The sequence below is a fragment of the Prunus mume genome, linkage group LG1, assembly GCF_029339155.1.
Source record: "Prunus mume cultivar Tortuosa linkage group LG1, ASM2933915v1, whole genome shotgun sequence".
Lineage (NCBI taxonomy): Eukaryota > Viridiplantae > Streptophyta > Magnoliopsida > Rosales > Rosaceae > Prunus > Prunus mume.
Genome location: NC_142698.1, coordinates 18,076,798 through 18,087,559, shown reverse-complemented (window position 1 = coordinate 18,087,559; position 10,762 = coordinate 18,076,798). Strand labels below are relative to the sequence as shown.

The 10,762-nt window shown below is 35.5% G+C and overlaps 2 protein-coding genes across 2 annotated transcripts; both read right to left on the bottom strand.

Annotated features, from left to right (window-relative positions):
• Positions 1 to 2,406: 2,406 nt before the first annotated feature.
• On the bottom strand, positions 2,407 to 5,571 carry LOC103344646 (uncharacterized). The gene is made up of 6 exons (XM_008248256.3): positions 5,367 to 5,571; positions 5,240 to 5,279; positions 4,633 to 4,713; positions 3,798 to 3,984; positions 3,269 to 3,536; positions 2,407 to 2,781 (listed from the first exon to the last, which is right to left on the bottom strand). The coding sequence occupies exons 1-6, from the start codon at positions 5,424 to 5,426 to the stop codon at positions 2,575 to 2,577; spliced, it is 843 nt and encodes a 280-aa protein (XP_008246478.1). The 5' UTR covers positions 5,427 to 5,571; the 3' UTR covers positions 2,407 to 2,574.
• Positions 5,572 to 6,813: 1,242 nt separating this feature from the next.
• Positions 6,814 to 9,548, bottom strand: LOC103344645 (peroxisomal adenine nucleotide carrier 1-like). Its single transcript, XM_008248255.3, has 5 exons — positions 9,297 to 9,548; positions 8,264 to 8,495; positions 7,799 to 7,945; positions 7,492 to 7,646; positions 6,814 to 7,417 (listed from the first exon to the last, which is right to left on the bottom strand). Exons 1-5 carry the CDS (start codon positions 9,443 to 9,445, stop codon positions 7,138 to 7,140), a joined length of 963 nt encoding a protein of 320 aa, XP_008246477.2. The 5' UTR covers positions 9,446 to 9,548; the 3' UTR covers positions 6,814 to 7,137.
• Positions 9,549 to 10,762: the final 1,214 nt, after the last annotated feature.

Below are 10,762 nucleotides of genomic sequence, written 5' to 3'. Positions count from 1 at the left end.
AAATAATAATTCTTTCTGTCATCCAATAGATATTGGTAGGTTATGTACAGGCGAGCTAGCTTCTACACAACATACCTGTTTCTGAACCTACCTATTGTGCAATGGGTCAGGAGAAGAAGGCACTTCTCTGTTGATAGTTGCAAAAAAGCCTTCATCTGTAGAATTACTGGAGCTTTTCCTCTCAAGAACTTGAGGCTTCTCTGGATTTTCCACCTTCTCATTTAAATATCTAGCTCCAGAAACTCCAGTGTATAAACCTGAGATGCCCAGGAAGATCAACAGAAGACCAATAACTTGATTCCTTGAGATGAACATGGACATGAGCAGCGTGAGCAGAACTTCTGTGGATCCAAAAGTAATTGTTTTTGTCTCTGTTCAGCTTCCCTTTAAGCCAACATGTGGAGAATATAAAAATCAGACTTTTGGGTTCCTTTTTGTGGAGAGAGAGAGAGAGAGCTTTTGGACTTTGGACATGTTGAGGAAGTTGGCAGGTTTTAAAGGCAGGCCAGGAGAGAAGAACTCCAACTTCAAATGTTTGCTTGTGTGTGTGAATATGTAATTGGTGAGATTCCCAAGCATAAAAACTAAACTATATGATAGGAGAGTGAGACTTTAACTGGTGGTTTTGTGATTGCTTGTTTGACTGGTTGTGTGACTTGTGTCCTACACCACCAATGAACCCTTCATTTGTTTAAGAAATTGTTTAACATTTCCCAATTACCAAACCAAACAACATATGTCATTGACTCATTATTTAGTATTTACTATAGCTTAAACTAGAAATTTAATCTAATTACTTAATTATAAATAGAACATATTACTTCATTTGGGGAAATAAAGGGCATTTCAGAAATTTTAGATAGGGGCACATTGATAATGTTTCAAGTCATATTCAAACCAACCAGTCCAACCAATATTATACAATGTGCTTTCTATAAAACTACTTGTAATCAAAACCCTAATTCAACTTATGCATTGTCTTCTGAAAGGTCCTCAATTTCAGGATCTTGGTTTTGACTCTTGATTTTGGTTGTCATCAGTTTCTTCATTCGGCATTTCAAATGTCTAAACTCGTAAATGTGCTAGTGTCCATGTGAATATATGCAATCTAGGCTAATGGTACATATTTTTTCGATTTATTAATCGTCGTTTAATTTGTTAATTACGTTTGCGTTTCAGAAAACTAGGGGTTTGCCCTTGCCTTTTGAAGTAACATTTGTCTTGCTGGGCATCCGTTTGTGGTTATATATTTTACCCTTCTTTTGTTTCTTCTTTTGGACTAGCTTATATGGCAGTTCTTCCATAAATGTATCTCCTTCTTTCTTTAATCCCAGTGTTAAGGTTTGTCTTATTGATCCTTGATCTTGTTTTAGATCTCTCTTATCTCTTTCACTTCACTGCATATTATATTACTTCTTTCTTTGTTGATTTTCATGAAAATCATCAGAAATTATAGCATACGTTTCAGCCTTTGTGTTGCTAACATTAATGCATGTGTGCCAAAAGTAAAGCATGGTTAGGATCATGGGCAAGTTGCAAACAAGAACAAGAACAAAAACAGAAACGATGAACTCTCTGAATTGAACAGATTTTGGGTGCGTGTTTCAAAATACTGCAGACATTTGAGATTAGACAAGTGTCAATTTTTAAGGTCTTTATTTATTTGTATGCGTCCAATCCAAGTGTTTTAATAAGAGATGGTGATGCCCATACAAACAGGCCTGTTTGATGAATAGGTTATAGGCCTGAGAAAAAACATGTTGTTTAAACGGCACAAACTGTTAATTTAATCTCACTCTCATCCTCTAATTAAGTGCAAAGTCATCTCTCTTTCACTCCTTTATTAAATTATTACTCGTGTTTAGGTCTGTCTCATGCTTCCATTGTCACCTGTCAGTGTTTCTCTCTCTATCTTTTTCTCTTCTCTTTCCTTCGAAATATTAGTAATGTAGATTAATTTGGCCGGCACTTACTTACCATGCTTGACTAAAAAACCAGATGAAAATTTAACCACCTTTACCCAAAGTCAGTCTGTTATGATTATGATTACGCTTTTGGTTTGTAGAAAAATGAGACGATTATCTCCAAATTACTTCGGTAATCATGACATTATTGGACATTTTGAGGAACAAATGGAAGATTAGAAGCCAACATGACTTGGGACCCATTCGCATTGTCGAACCAACTACGAATTTGAACCTGAGCTTTTAGTCAAAAGACTTAATGATACATTGGAATTGGAAGAAAGCTTCATTAAATTATGTGCAAGTATATTACATTTAACTTAAATCGTTAATTACGTTTAGACCTGAAATCATGCTTACGAAAGACTTAACGACTCGGGAAAAGGCTCCCACCATGTTTGACCGCTGAATTGGATCAGGAAAATAACGAATAGTGATCACATACTCTGATACATATGAATTTGTATTGCCGGAAAGAATGAATACAAGATGTTTTTATAGTTGATGAATGAATATTTCAGCTAACAGTAACAAGCCAATGGACAAAAATATCTTTACTTTGTAATCTACAACTCGTTCATGCCTCTTTATGAAAAAGCACGGTTTAATCTTAGACTGTTATGGTGAACAAATAGAGTTTTAGCACGACAGACAGAGCCAACTGCAACAGAAAGATCCCGGCGACAATCAAGAACCACCTTTCACCGGCTGAAACGATGTGGGCTCGAAGGTTAACTGCAACAAAGGTGGCAGACATAACCCCAGCTACGCCTGCAACTACCCATCTGAAGATTTCGATGGGCACAATTGAGAGGCACTGCAACCAAAACAGAGTAGGAATGTCAGCTAGCTATTACCATCTATCTCAATGGGTGACTTTTTTTTGTATTTTGACAAACAGAAGCACAACAGAATTTATTGATGGAACTCATCTTGCACCTATTGAAACATTGTATCTTAATAAAACAAGGTGAGATTGATGAAGATACCATAACTGAGTCAACTATGATATTTGGGTTTAAAACTATTAGAATTGACACTGTTTAGAAAGCTTCTCCAGGATTCTTAAAAAAATTATTCAAAGACCATTTTGACAAAAACATTCAGTATCTGGATAATTTCTGGCAAAAGTTTTCCTCCCACCTTGAATCTACACATACACTGCTTGAGACGATGGGCATAAGCTTTTGGGAGAGAGGGGTCAATGTAGCTCTTCTACACCCAAACCTTTCTCCTTTCTAGAAAACATCTTTGTGGTAATAAATCTAATTAAAAAGAACTACACTGGAAAACCAGGGACTTACCAATGCTGGAATAAAGACAAACAGGGAGTAGCCATAGAGACAAAACAGCTGAACGAGACCTGATGGTGCTGAGAAGTATTTGAGAATTACATACAGTACAAGAGGAACAATAGTGACATAGCCATAGAACAATCCAGCAGACCATTGCACTACATTAATGTCATATTCCCAATCTTTACTCTTGATCTTGTGTGCTACATATGTCACAAAAGTGCCGATGGCAGCTGCTACAAATATTAGGGTAGTGCATATCCAGAAAGGTCCATACCTGCACAGCATTTGAAGTTAAGATCAGATGACATGTGTCTCACCATACAGATATTTTATGAGACACATTTCCCAATATTTTCTCAAATTTTAAGATTAATTATTCTAATATCAAAATCTTCATCCACAATTATCAACTCTCAAAAGGACTCCACACCTCAGGGATGTTTGAATTTCAAAGGAGAATGCAATTTGATACTAATATTCAAAAGATTACATTATAGACAGATAATTTCAGTTAAGTTGACAGAAGAAAACTTACAAATCTGGGCTGTTAGATGTTTTCTCATTGAACGTTCCACTGAATGGAAGGAGTGAATCTTTAATCCTCTCTAGAACATCGGAAGTGTCAACATCAAAGTATGACTTGTAAGAAGATACAGAGAATACCCGTAGCCAACCACTCTGCTGGGATTCATCAGAACCAGATACAGGTTTTGAAAACGTGTCTGTATCAAGAGAGAAAAATGGCTATTACCCTTTAACATGACAACAAATGACAACCATAGAAAGAAGAATAATAAAAAATATTAGTAAAACAAAATACTCTTAACACTTATAGAAAGAAGTATGGCTAGTAGTTTTAACACTCCTTATGAATGAAAGGTCTAAATTTTATTGTAAGTCCCTCTTGGGTGTAATACCAACTATCTGACATATGAATGAAACAGAGGCACGAAGGAGATTTCAGTCATTTTTGTTCAAATATCATCTCAGCTCTTCTAAGGTTTCTTTTCCGAACATCTACTGTGTTAAATTTCATCTCTCCCATGATTAGCAGTTTAAAGGACTAAATCACAACAAAAACCACATTTATTCTAGATCCTTGTTGATTCTCAATGGTACACCTAATTACTATTGCTGCAGATCTCTTTTTTACTTATAGTGCTGATCCAACCTAATCAAGTCTTATCATCCTTCATGATGGAACCATCAATCCAAAGACTTTAAACTTAGCTTTCAAAAGCTTTTTAGGCAATGGATCCAAAGACTGTATTCCCTGGACTAGAAAGATCACAAATAATGTAGGAAAGACCTATAGCAAGGCAAAACCTGGCTCGCACATTTCCATAAATAAAATCAGAACTAGTATGTACCATCGGCATCACGAGGAGGGCGAGCACCACTAGCAATCTTCCCGTGTGCCTCAGACGGAGGAAATGTCTGAAGGTTTGAATCTGCATTTTTACAAATCATACAGTTATTTCAAATAATGAGAGAACTTTGCACCTACAAACTCAAAACCTAGCAACTGAGCTGGATGTTAGTAACATTAAACCCATCTAAGCAGAGGTTATTGAGCCCCTTCCACTTCAAGCCAAATAATACTGGTAAACTACATTCACAATTATGCTTATTCTTCCGCTATACTAATTCAATAAAGCCCTTCGGCAATAAAAATTTACATTTTCAACTGAAATTTTAATCAAACAAAAGCTGTCTGGTTGCTGAGAAAGGCAAGAAAGTAGAAAGCATCGTTAAAATTCAATTTTCCTGCATCAAAATCCAACAGTTTGTAACCAAATTTTTTTTCCAACAGCTAAAAACATAACACAATGATGCAACGATTGCAAACTGATTCTTTCCACATCTAATCTTGTTTCGTAGTATTTTCCCTCCGTTTCGCGCCAACCAAATAAAAGGTAAGGAATTCCACAAAGTAATCACTCATTTCCAGAGCTCAAAAATAGAAAGGAATTGTACCTTCGAATTTGACGGTGAGGTGACCTGGATCTGGAACCGCCTGTAGAATTTGCCAACATCATCTCACCAGAGATACATACATGTATAAATATACGCATTTTTATGAATTTATGAATTGAATGCTTACAGCAGGAACGGATCCTGAGACGTTTTGGTTATCAATGCTCGTATAATTTCCGGACATCATCTTTCCCTCTCTCTCTTTCTGCTTCTTCTTCTTCTTCCTCCTCCTTGTCTGTGCTCTCGCTCAGATCTCTCTCTGGTGCTCTCGGAGACTTGGAGTAGCGCGTGGCTTTTATTATCTTTTTTGCATTTATTTTACTCGTTAATTTTTCTTACATGACAAATATGTAATGGAGACCCACCCAAAAAAACTGACAAATATGAGATGGTAAGCTGAAAAGAAAATAAAAACTAAAAAGGTGGATTGAGGTTTGGGCTTTTGTTGGGCCCAAGCTTTTCTTTGGTCAAAGGCCTTTATTTTTCTTTTCTTTTTTTAAATAACATTCAAAATATAAATTTCCTTTTTTTTTGTCTGCAAAATAAAAACACTATAATTGTGTGTTTACTAATCAGTAATTGAATTCCACTTATAGAGGATTTCTGCATTGACTTCACATCAAGGAATTGATAAATAAGTGGGGCCCATACAAATTAGGAATTGAATTCCTGATTTTAGAGGAATTCAATTCTTGGGTGGGAGGTAATATTCTAATTTCTGAAAAATTAACCCATTAGGAATTCATCTTTTTTACCCATTATATCCTCACACAATTTTAAAAATTCCAAAATTTTCATCTTACTTTAACCTAACAACGAGAACATTTTAGTAATTAATACCACTCATAACCCAATTCCATATGATTTATTAAATAATTTCAATAGAAATCCGGAATCTAACTCATCTCAATCCATATAATTTAGTAAACAACTTCAATATGAATTCAAATCTAATTATCCTCAATCCAACTCCTCTTCAATTCAATTCATCCTCAATTCAATTCTTTATAATCCAATTATGAATTAGTAAACATGCCATGAACATGTTAACTTACTGGATTTTAAGGACATTTATTTATTTATTTGCACTTCATTGTTAGTATTTTGAAGAGGAAATTAGATATTCTGGTGCTTTTTTAAAGGGAATTTTATTTTTTTTGCTATAATTCAGATGTCATTGTTCACTTGTTACTTTAATACAAATTTATAAATAAACTCAATCCTAGACATGTATTTATAAAAAAACCCAAGCACTATTTAAACATAGAAACACACCCAAAATCAATCTCAAAGTCAACTTTTTGGGTGTGTTTATAAATGGGTTTTGAGTGTGTGTAATAATGGATTTTGAGTGTGTTTATATGTTTAAATAGTGCTTAGGTTTTTTTATAATTTCAACCCCCAGTTTGGGTGTTTTAGTGAAACTCCCTTATTTTAACAACAAAATTAGGTAACTTGTTAACAGTTTACCATTAGCTATCTCAGAAATCTTAGAATTTGAGCAAAGTTTGATGGTCATTTGCCATGTTAACGAAAACCACATTTACTATGGTAATTAAATTTCCATCTGAGAATAGTAAGCAACAGCAATCACACAATTAAAATTTATGCATAATTATTTTTGCAGAACAAAATTTCCGCTCTACATTATTTCTCTTAATTAAAAGCTCACCCTAAAGTACCGAGCTCCAACAGATTGACACGACCATCATCTTTGAAGCAGGGCCTGAACCATCACTCCTCTCTAACAACAAAAAACCACTTTATTACAAAAGCAAGAGCTCCTATCTGAAAATTAGTATTCCACTTTAAAGAGCACGTCTGTTTTCAGCTAATCAGATCAAACTCCCACCTAATTTACATGTGAATTCTGCAAGTTCTTGTTGGTACAATTCCAATCAAGCATCTTTTAGTCTTCCCCTTGTAAGCAAAAGATACCTTCTGATTGAAAGTAAAAGAACCCAAGTAGCAGCTGAAAGTTTTTCCTTGATCATCAAAAGCAATGCCGAGCTAAGGACAGTCTTCAAGATCTGTGCATGCAATCCCTTGAAGAAGCCCAGAATCCCTTCCTTTTTCCATATAGCACATAGAACTCCTGGTATCGTTTTGCTGGACTTTGGTCGAGCATTCTTGGTTTTTTCATTATCGTCCTCAGCAGCTTGGATCATGACCTTACACCTGTAGAAAGTAAGAATTTCAATTGATATTCATAGGTTATAAGTGAGACACAGTTTGAGAGAGAAATTACGTACCTAATGGCAGGGTAGGTTAGAACGGTGGCAACAGTCTTTGAGACCGCGCCTAAAGCAAATGCTGCAAAGGCAGAAAGGGCTACTGGGGACAAACCGCTGCCCGTTTTGTTTTTCCTTTCAAGAAGTCGTTGTTTTAGCTGATCAAACACTGTATACTGAAGTACATAACAATTTCAGTTTCAGCCTCAATTATCATCTTCAAATATTTTGAGTTAATGGGAACGTAATAAATTGCAGTCAAACTTCAATTCTAGAGACAAAGGCAACAGAATCAGTAATTAAAGAAAGAAAATGCCAAGGTAACTACCTGGATTGCAGGGTTTGCGGTCAGCAACAGGGAGATTCCAAGACCATCAAATGCATCAATCCAGGTGCCCTCTGCAAGGGTCTTCAACAGCCCTTTGGATTTTCCAAAGGCACTTGTCTGCATCCTTGATGAGGCTGTGTCCAGAGGCTAAACACACGGTGATAACCAGATAGTCATTAAACTTCAAAATTCAGTGATGTAGATTGCTTGTGCATAATCATAGAGAAGTAAAAGAAAATGCCATGAAGTTCATGACATCAATATAAATAGAACCCACAATCTTCCTATTCTCAATTTCACAGTTAAAATGGGAACAATATTCACTGAGGCTGAACTCATGTTTTGCTATAAGAAATTTATATCCGAGGTTTATTTTGTTATTTTTGTTTGTAACCCCAGGTTCTTATTATATCACTTAAACAATTCTCAAGTAAAAATGGGGAGCACTTTACACAAATGGCTCACCTGAGTCACAATGGCAGTGCAAGCCCCAGCAGCAGCAGCAAGGATCAAGTTCGCTCTTGTACCTATTGATTTAGAACCACTTGTTTCCAGATATAGTCTTTTGAAGTAGCTATACCCATAGAAGTAAACAAACTGAGCAATGAAAGATTGCAGGTTTTTTGTTTCCAGACCCTGATACAGCGAAAGAACCTGGCGTGTGGATATTGCTTCCCAGAAAACATCCGAAAGGTTCCTATATAAGACAGAACCAATGAAATTTGGTGAATTGTATATCACTTAGTTAGCTGACTGGTGACTTACACAATCTATGACCATGAAAAACGTAAATGTGTGTATGTATATTTAAAGCCTCAATTGTAGCGTGGTTCCTACAGCACATAGTTAAAGAATTCATCATGTGTAGGCTTTAAGCGCATCAAAAACAGGGGAGTTGCTACTAATTGTAACAGTTAAATTGCAACTCACTGGCACTAACTATATAATCTCAAATCTCCCCTTCTCATGGCAGTCATGTGGTGAAACATTTGTTTAACTATTTCCGTGATCATTTATCTTTTTCCAATTTGCAAATTTTCCAGTATGTAGTTTTTCTTTTCTCTTCTGTGATCAAAACTTGACAATATGAACACCAGTTGAAAATTAAGAAATCCAAAACACGGTGAAATTGCATTTACAGATGACACCTCGAAGTTGGATTGCTACAAAGCTCTGTAGCATTCGATGAGACTCGCAACCCAATTTTGTTTATTCCATATAACTTTCAAATTCATCTCAATTATATGATGATCCAAATTATTACTTGGTATTCACCTATCAAGTTCTTGAACATTAACAACATATTGGAGTTAATTTCCAGCTACCCAATTAAAATTCACTCAGAAATTCTCGCAAAAAACCAACAAAAGAAAATACAGAATTTTCCAGGTCGACCGATCACAGGTCGATGATCCAAAGAAAATATACAAACCCAGATAATAAAAAAATGATAATAATAATTGAGGATGTAAGAATGAAGAGGCAGGAGTGTCCTTACTTGTATCTGGCCTGATCATTGCCTCGAACTTCAGCTTGGTACCTGGTTTTGCAGGTGTCAAGAGGGTACAAGATGGTGGTGCTCAGGAGTGATCCAATGGCTCCTGAAGTTGCCTCTGATATAGATTCTAGATCAAGATCAACACCCATCTTCTCCAATTTCTTTTATTTATTTTTTAGATACCAGTAAATACGTAAGATATAAAAAACAAAAATAAAAATGTTATATATATATATAGAGAGAGAGAGAGAGAGAGAGAGAGAGATGGAGAAGGTAGGTGGCGTTGAATATGAGAGTGCCGATCGATGTGAACGAGTGGGAAGAGAAGTAACGGAAAGAGAGGAAGACCGGTGTGGTGTCGTTTCCTTGGGATTTGAAACATGTGGATTGTCTCACCGACCTTTGATTAATCACGTGGCGCGGTGCAAATTCATTCATCAATCATATGTTTCACTGCAATTCGTCATCCCTTCATTAACACCTCATTTCTCACTAACCTTTTTGAACTTTCCATAACAGCATGTATATGGCCAATATGCCCCTAGTAGAAATGTATGCATACCAGTTTCTGAATTTTCTTAAAATAAATTATAAAAGGATAATTTATTAACAATATGACTATACAATCAATATTTTTAGGCACTCGCTTTTCTGTTTTTTAGTGGGGATGATAGTTTACACAAATATTCGTTGGGTGCATGGGTTTTGAATTTGTGTTTTTATATATATAGAGGTGAAATAGCTCAATCATCTGAACTATAATGTTGTGATATTTTTCTAGCTTTCTGTTTTTGTTTTAGGGTATATTCGGTTATTAGTAGTATATTGAATTTATGAGGTACGATTACCTTTGATTATAAATGACATGTAGCTAACTAATTCCAACATATTCTGTAGGTAGCTAACTTATAGTTAGAAACTCTTTATTTTTTAGGAGAATGACACCTCATCCTATGAGTACGCATGATTCTCTCAGACCATATGGTCAACTCCACACTGAAGTGGAGTCAAAGTTAAATTTTGATGGTTAATTACACAATCAATACTATTTTGTTCCAACTTTTTATTCTACACGATGATTTTTGAGCTCTTATTTGTGATCCGTTAAAAAATATTTAATTTCTCCAATGTGCTTCCTAAAAAAGGTTCTTTCGTGCCAATCAACATGGACTTCAAATATACCCAGGTTTATTGCTAACATTATTAGCAAATAACATTTAACACCGTGACAAACTCTTTTACAAAATATTAAACACCTTATTTAATTTTCAAACAAACACATGATTCATGGGACAATCCCAAATCTCACAAGATGTAGAGCACCCAATTGTTATAGCAAGGCTGGGTAGGGTAGATAGCTCACAATAAGAGTTGCAGCCATAACAAGTAATTTGTGCCATAAAGTTTGAGAAAATGTGCACCATTACATTAGGACCATAAAGAGAAGATGCATAATCAAGAGCCGT

What these genes read in the sequence shown, in the direction of transcription:
- LOC103344645 (XM_008248255.3), bottom strand. Translation starts at nt 9,445, where the DNA reads ATGGGTGTTGATCTTGATCTAGAATCTATATCAGAGGCAACTTCAGGA. An exon ending in AATGATCAGGCCAGATACAA is followed by an intron (nt 8,496 to 9,296) that starts GTAAGGACACTC and finishes TGTCTTATATAG; the next exon opens with GAACCTTTCGGATGTTTTCT. An exon ending in CCGCAAACCCTGCAATCCAG is followed by an intron (nt 7,647 to 7,798) that starts GTAGTTACCTTG and finishes TATGTACTTCAG; the next exon opens with TATACAGTGTTTGATCAGCT.
- LOC103344646 (XM_008248256.3), bottom strand. Translation starts at nt 5,426, where the DNA reads ATGATGTCCGGAAATTATACGAGCATTGATAACCAAAACGTCTCAGGA. An exon ending in CCTCACCGTCAAATTCGAAG is followed by an intron (nt 4,714 to 5,239) that starts GTACAATTCCTT and finishes GTAAAAATGCAG; the next exon opens with ATTCAAACCTTCAGACATTT. An exon ending in ACATCTAACAGCCCAGATTT is followed by an intron (nt 3,537 to 3,797) that starts GTAAGTTTTCTT and finishes AATGCTGTGCAG; the next exon opens with GTATGGACCTTTCTGGATAT.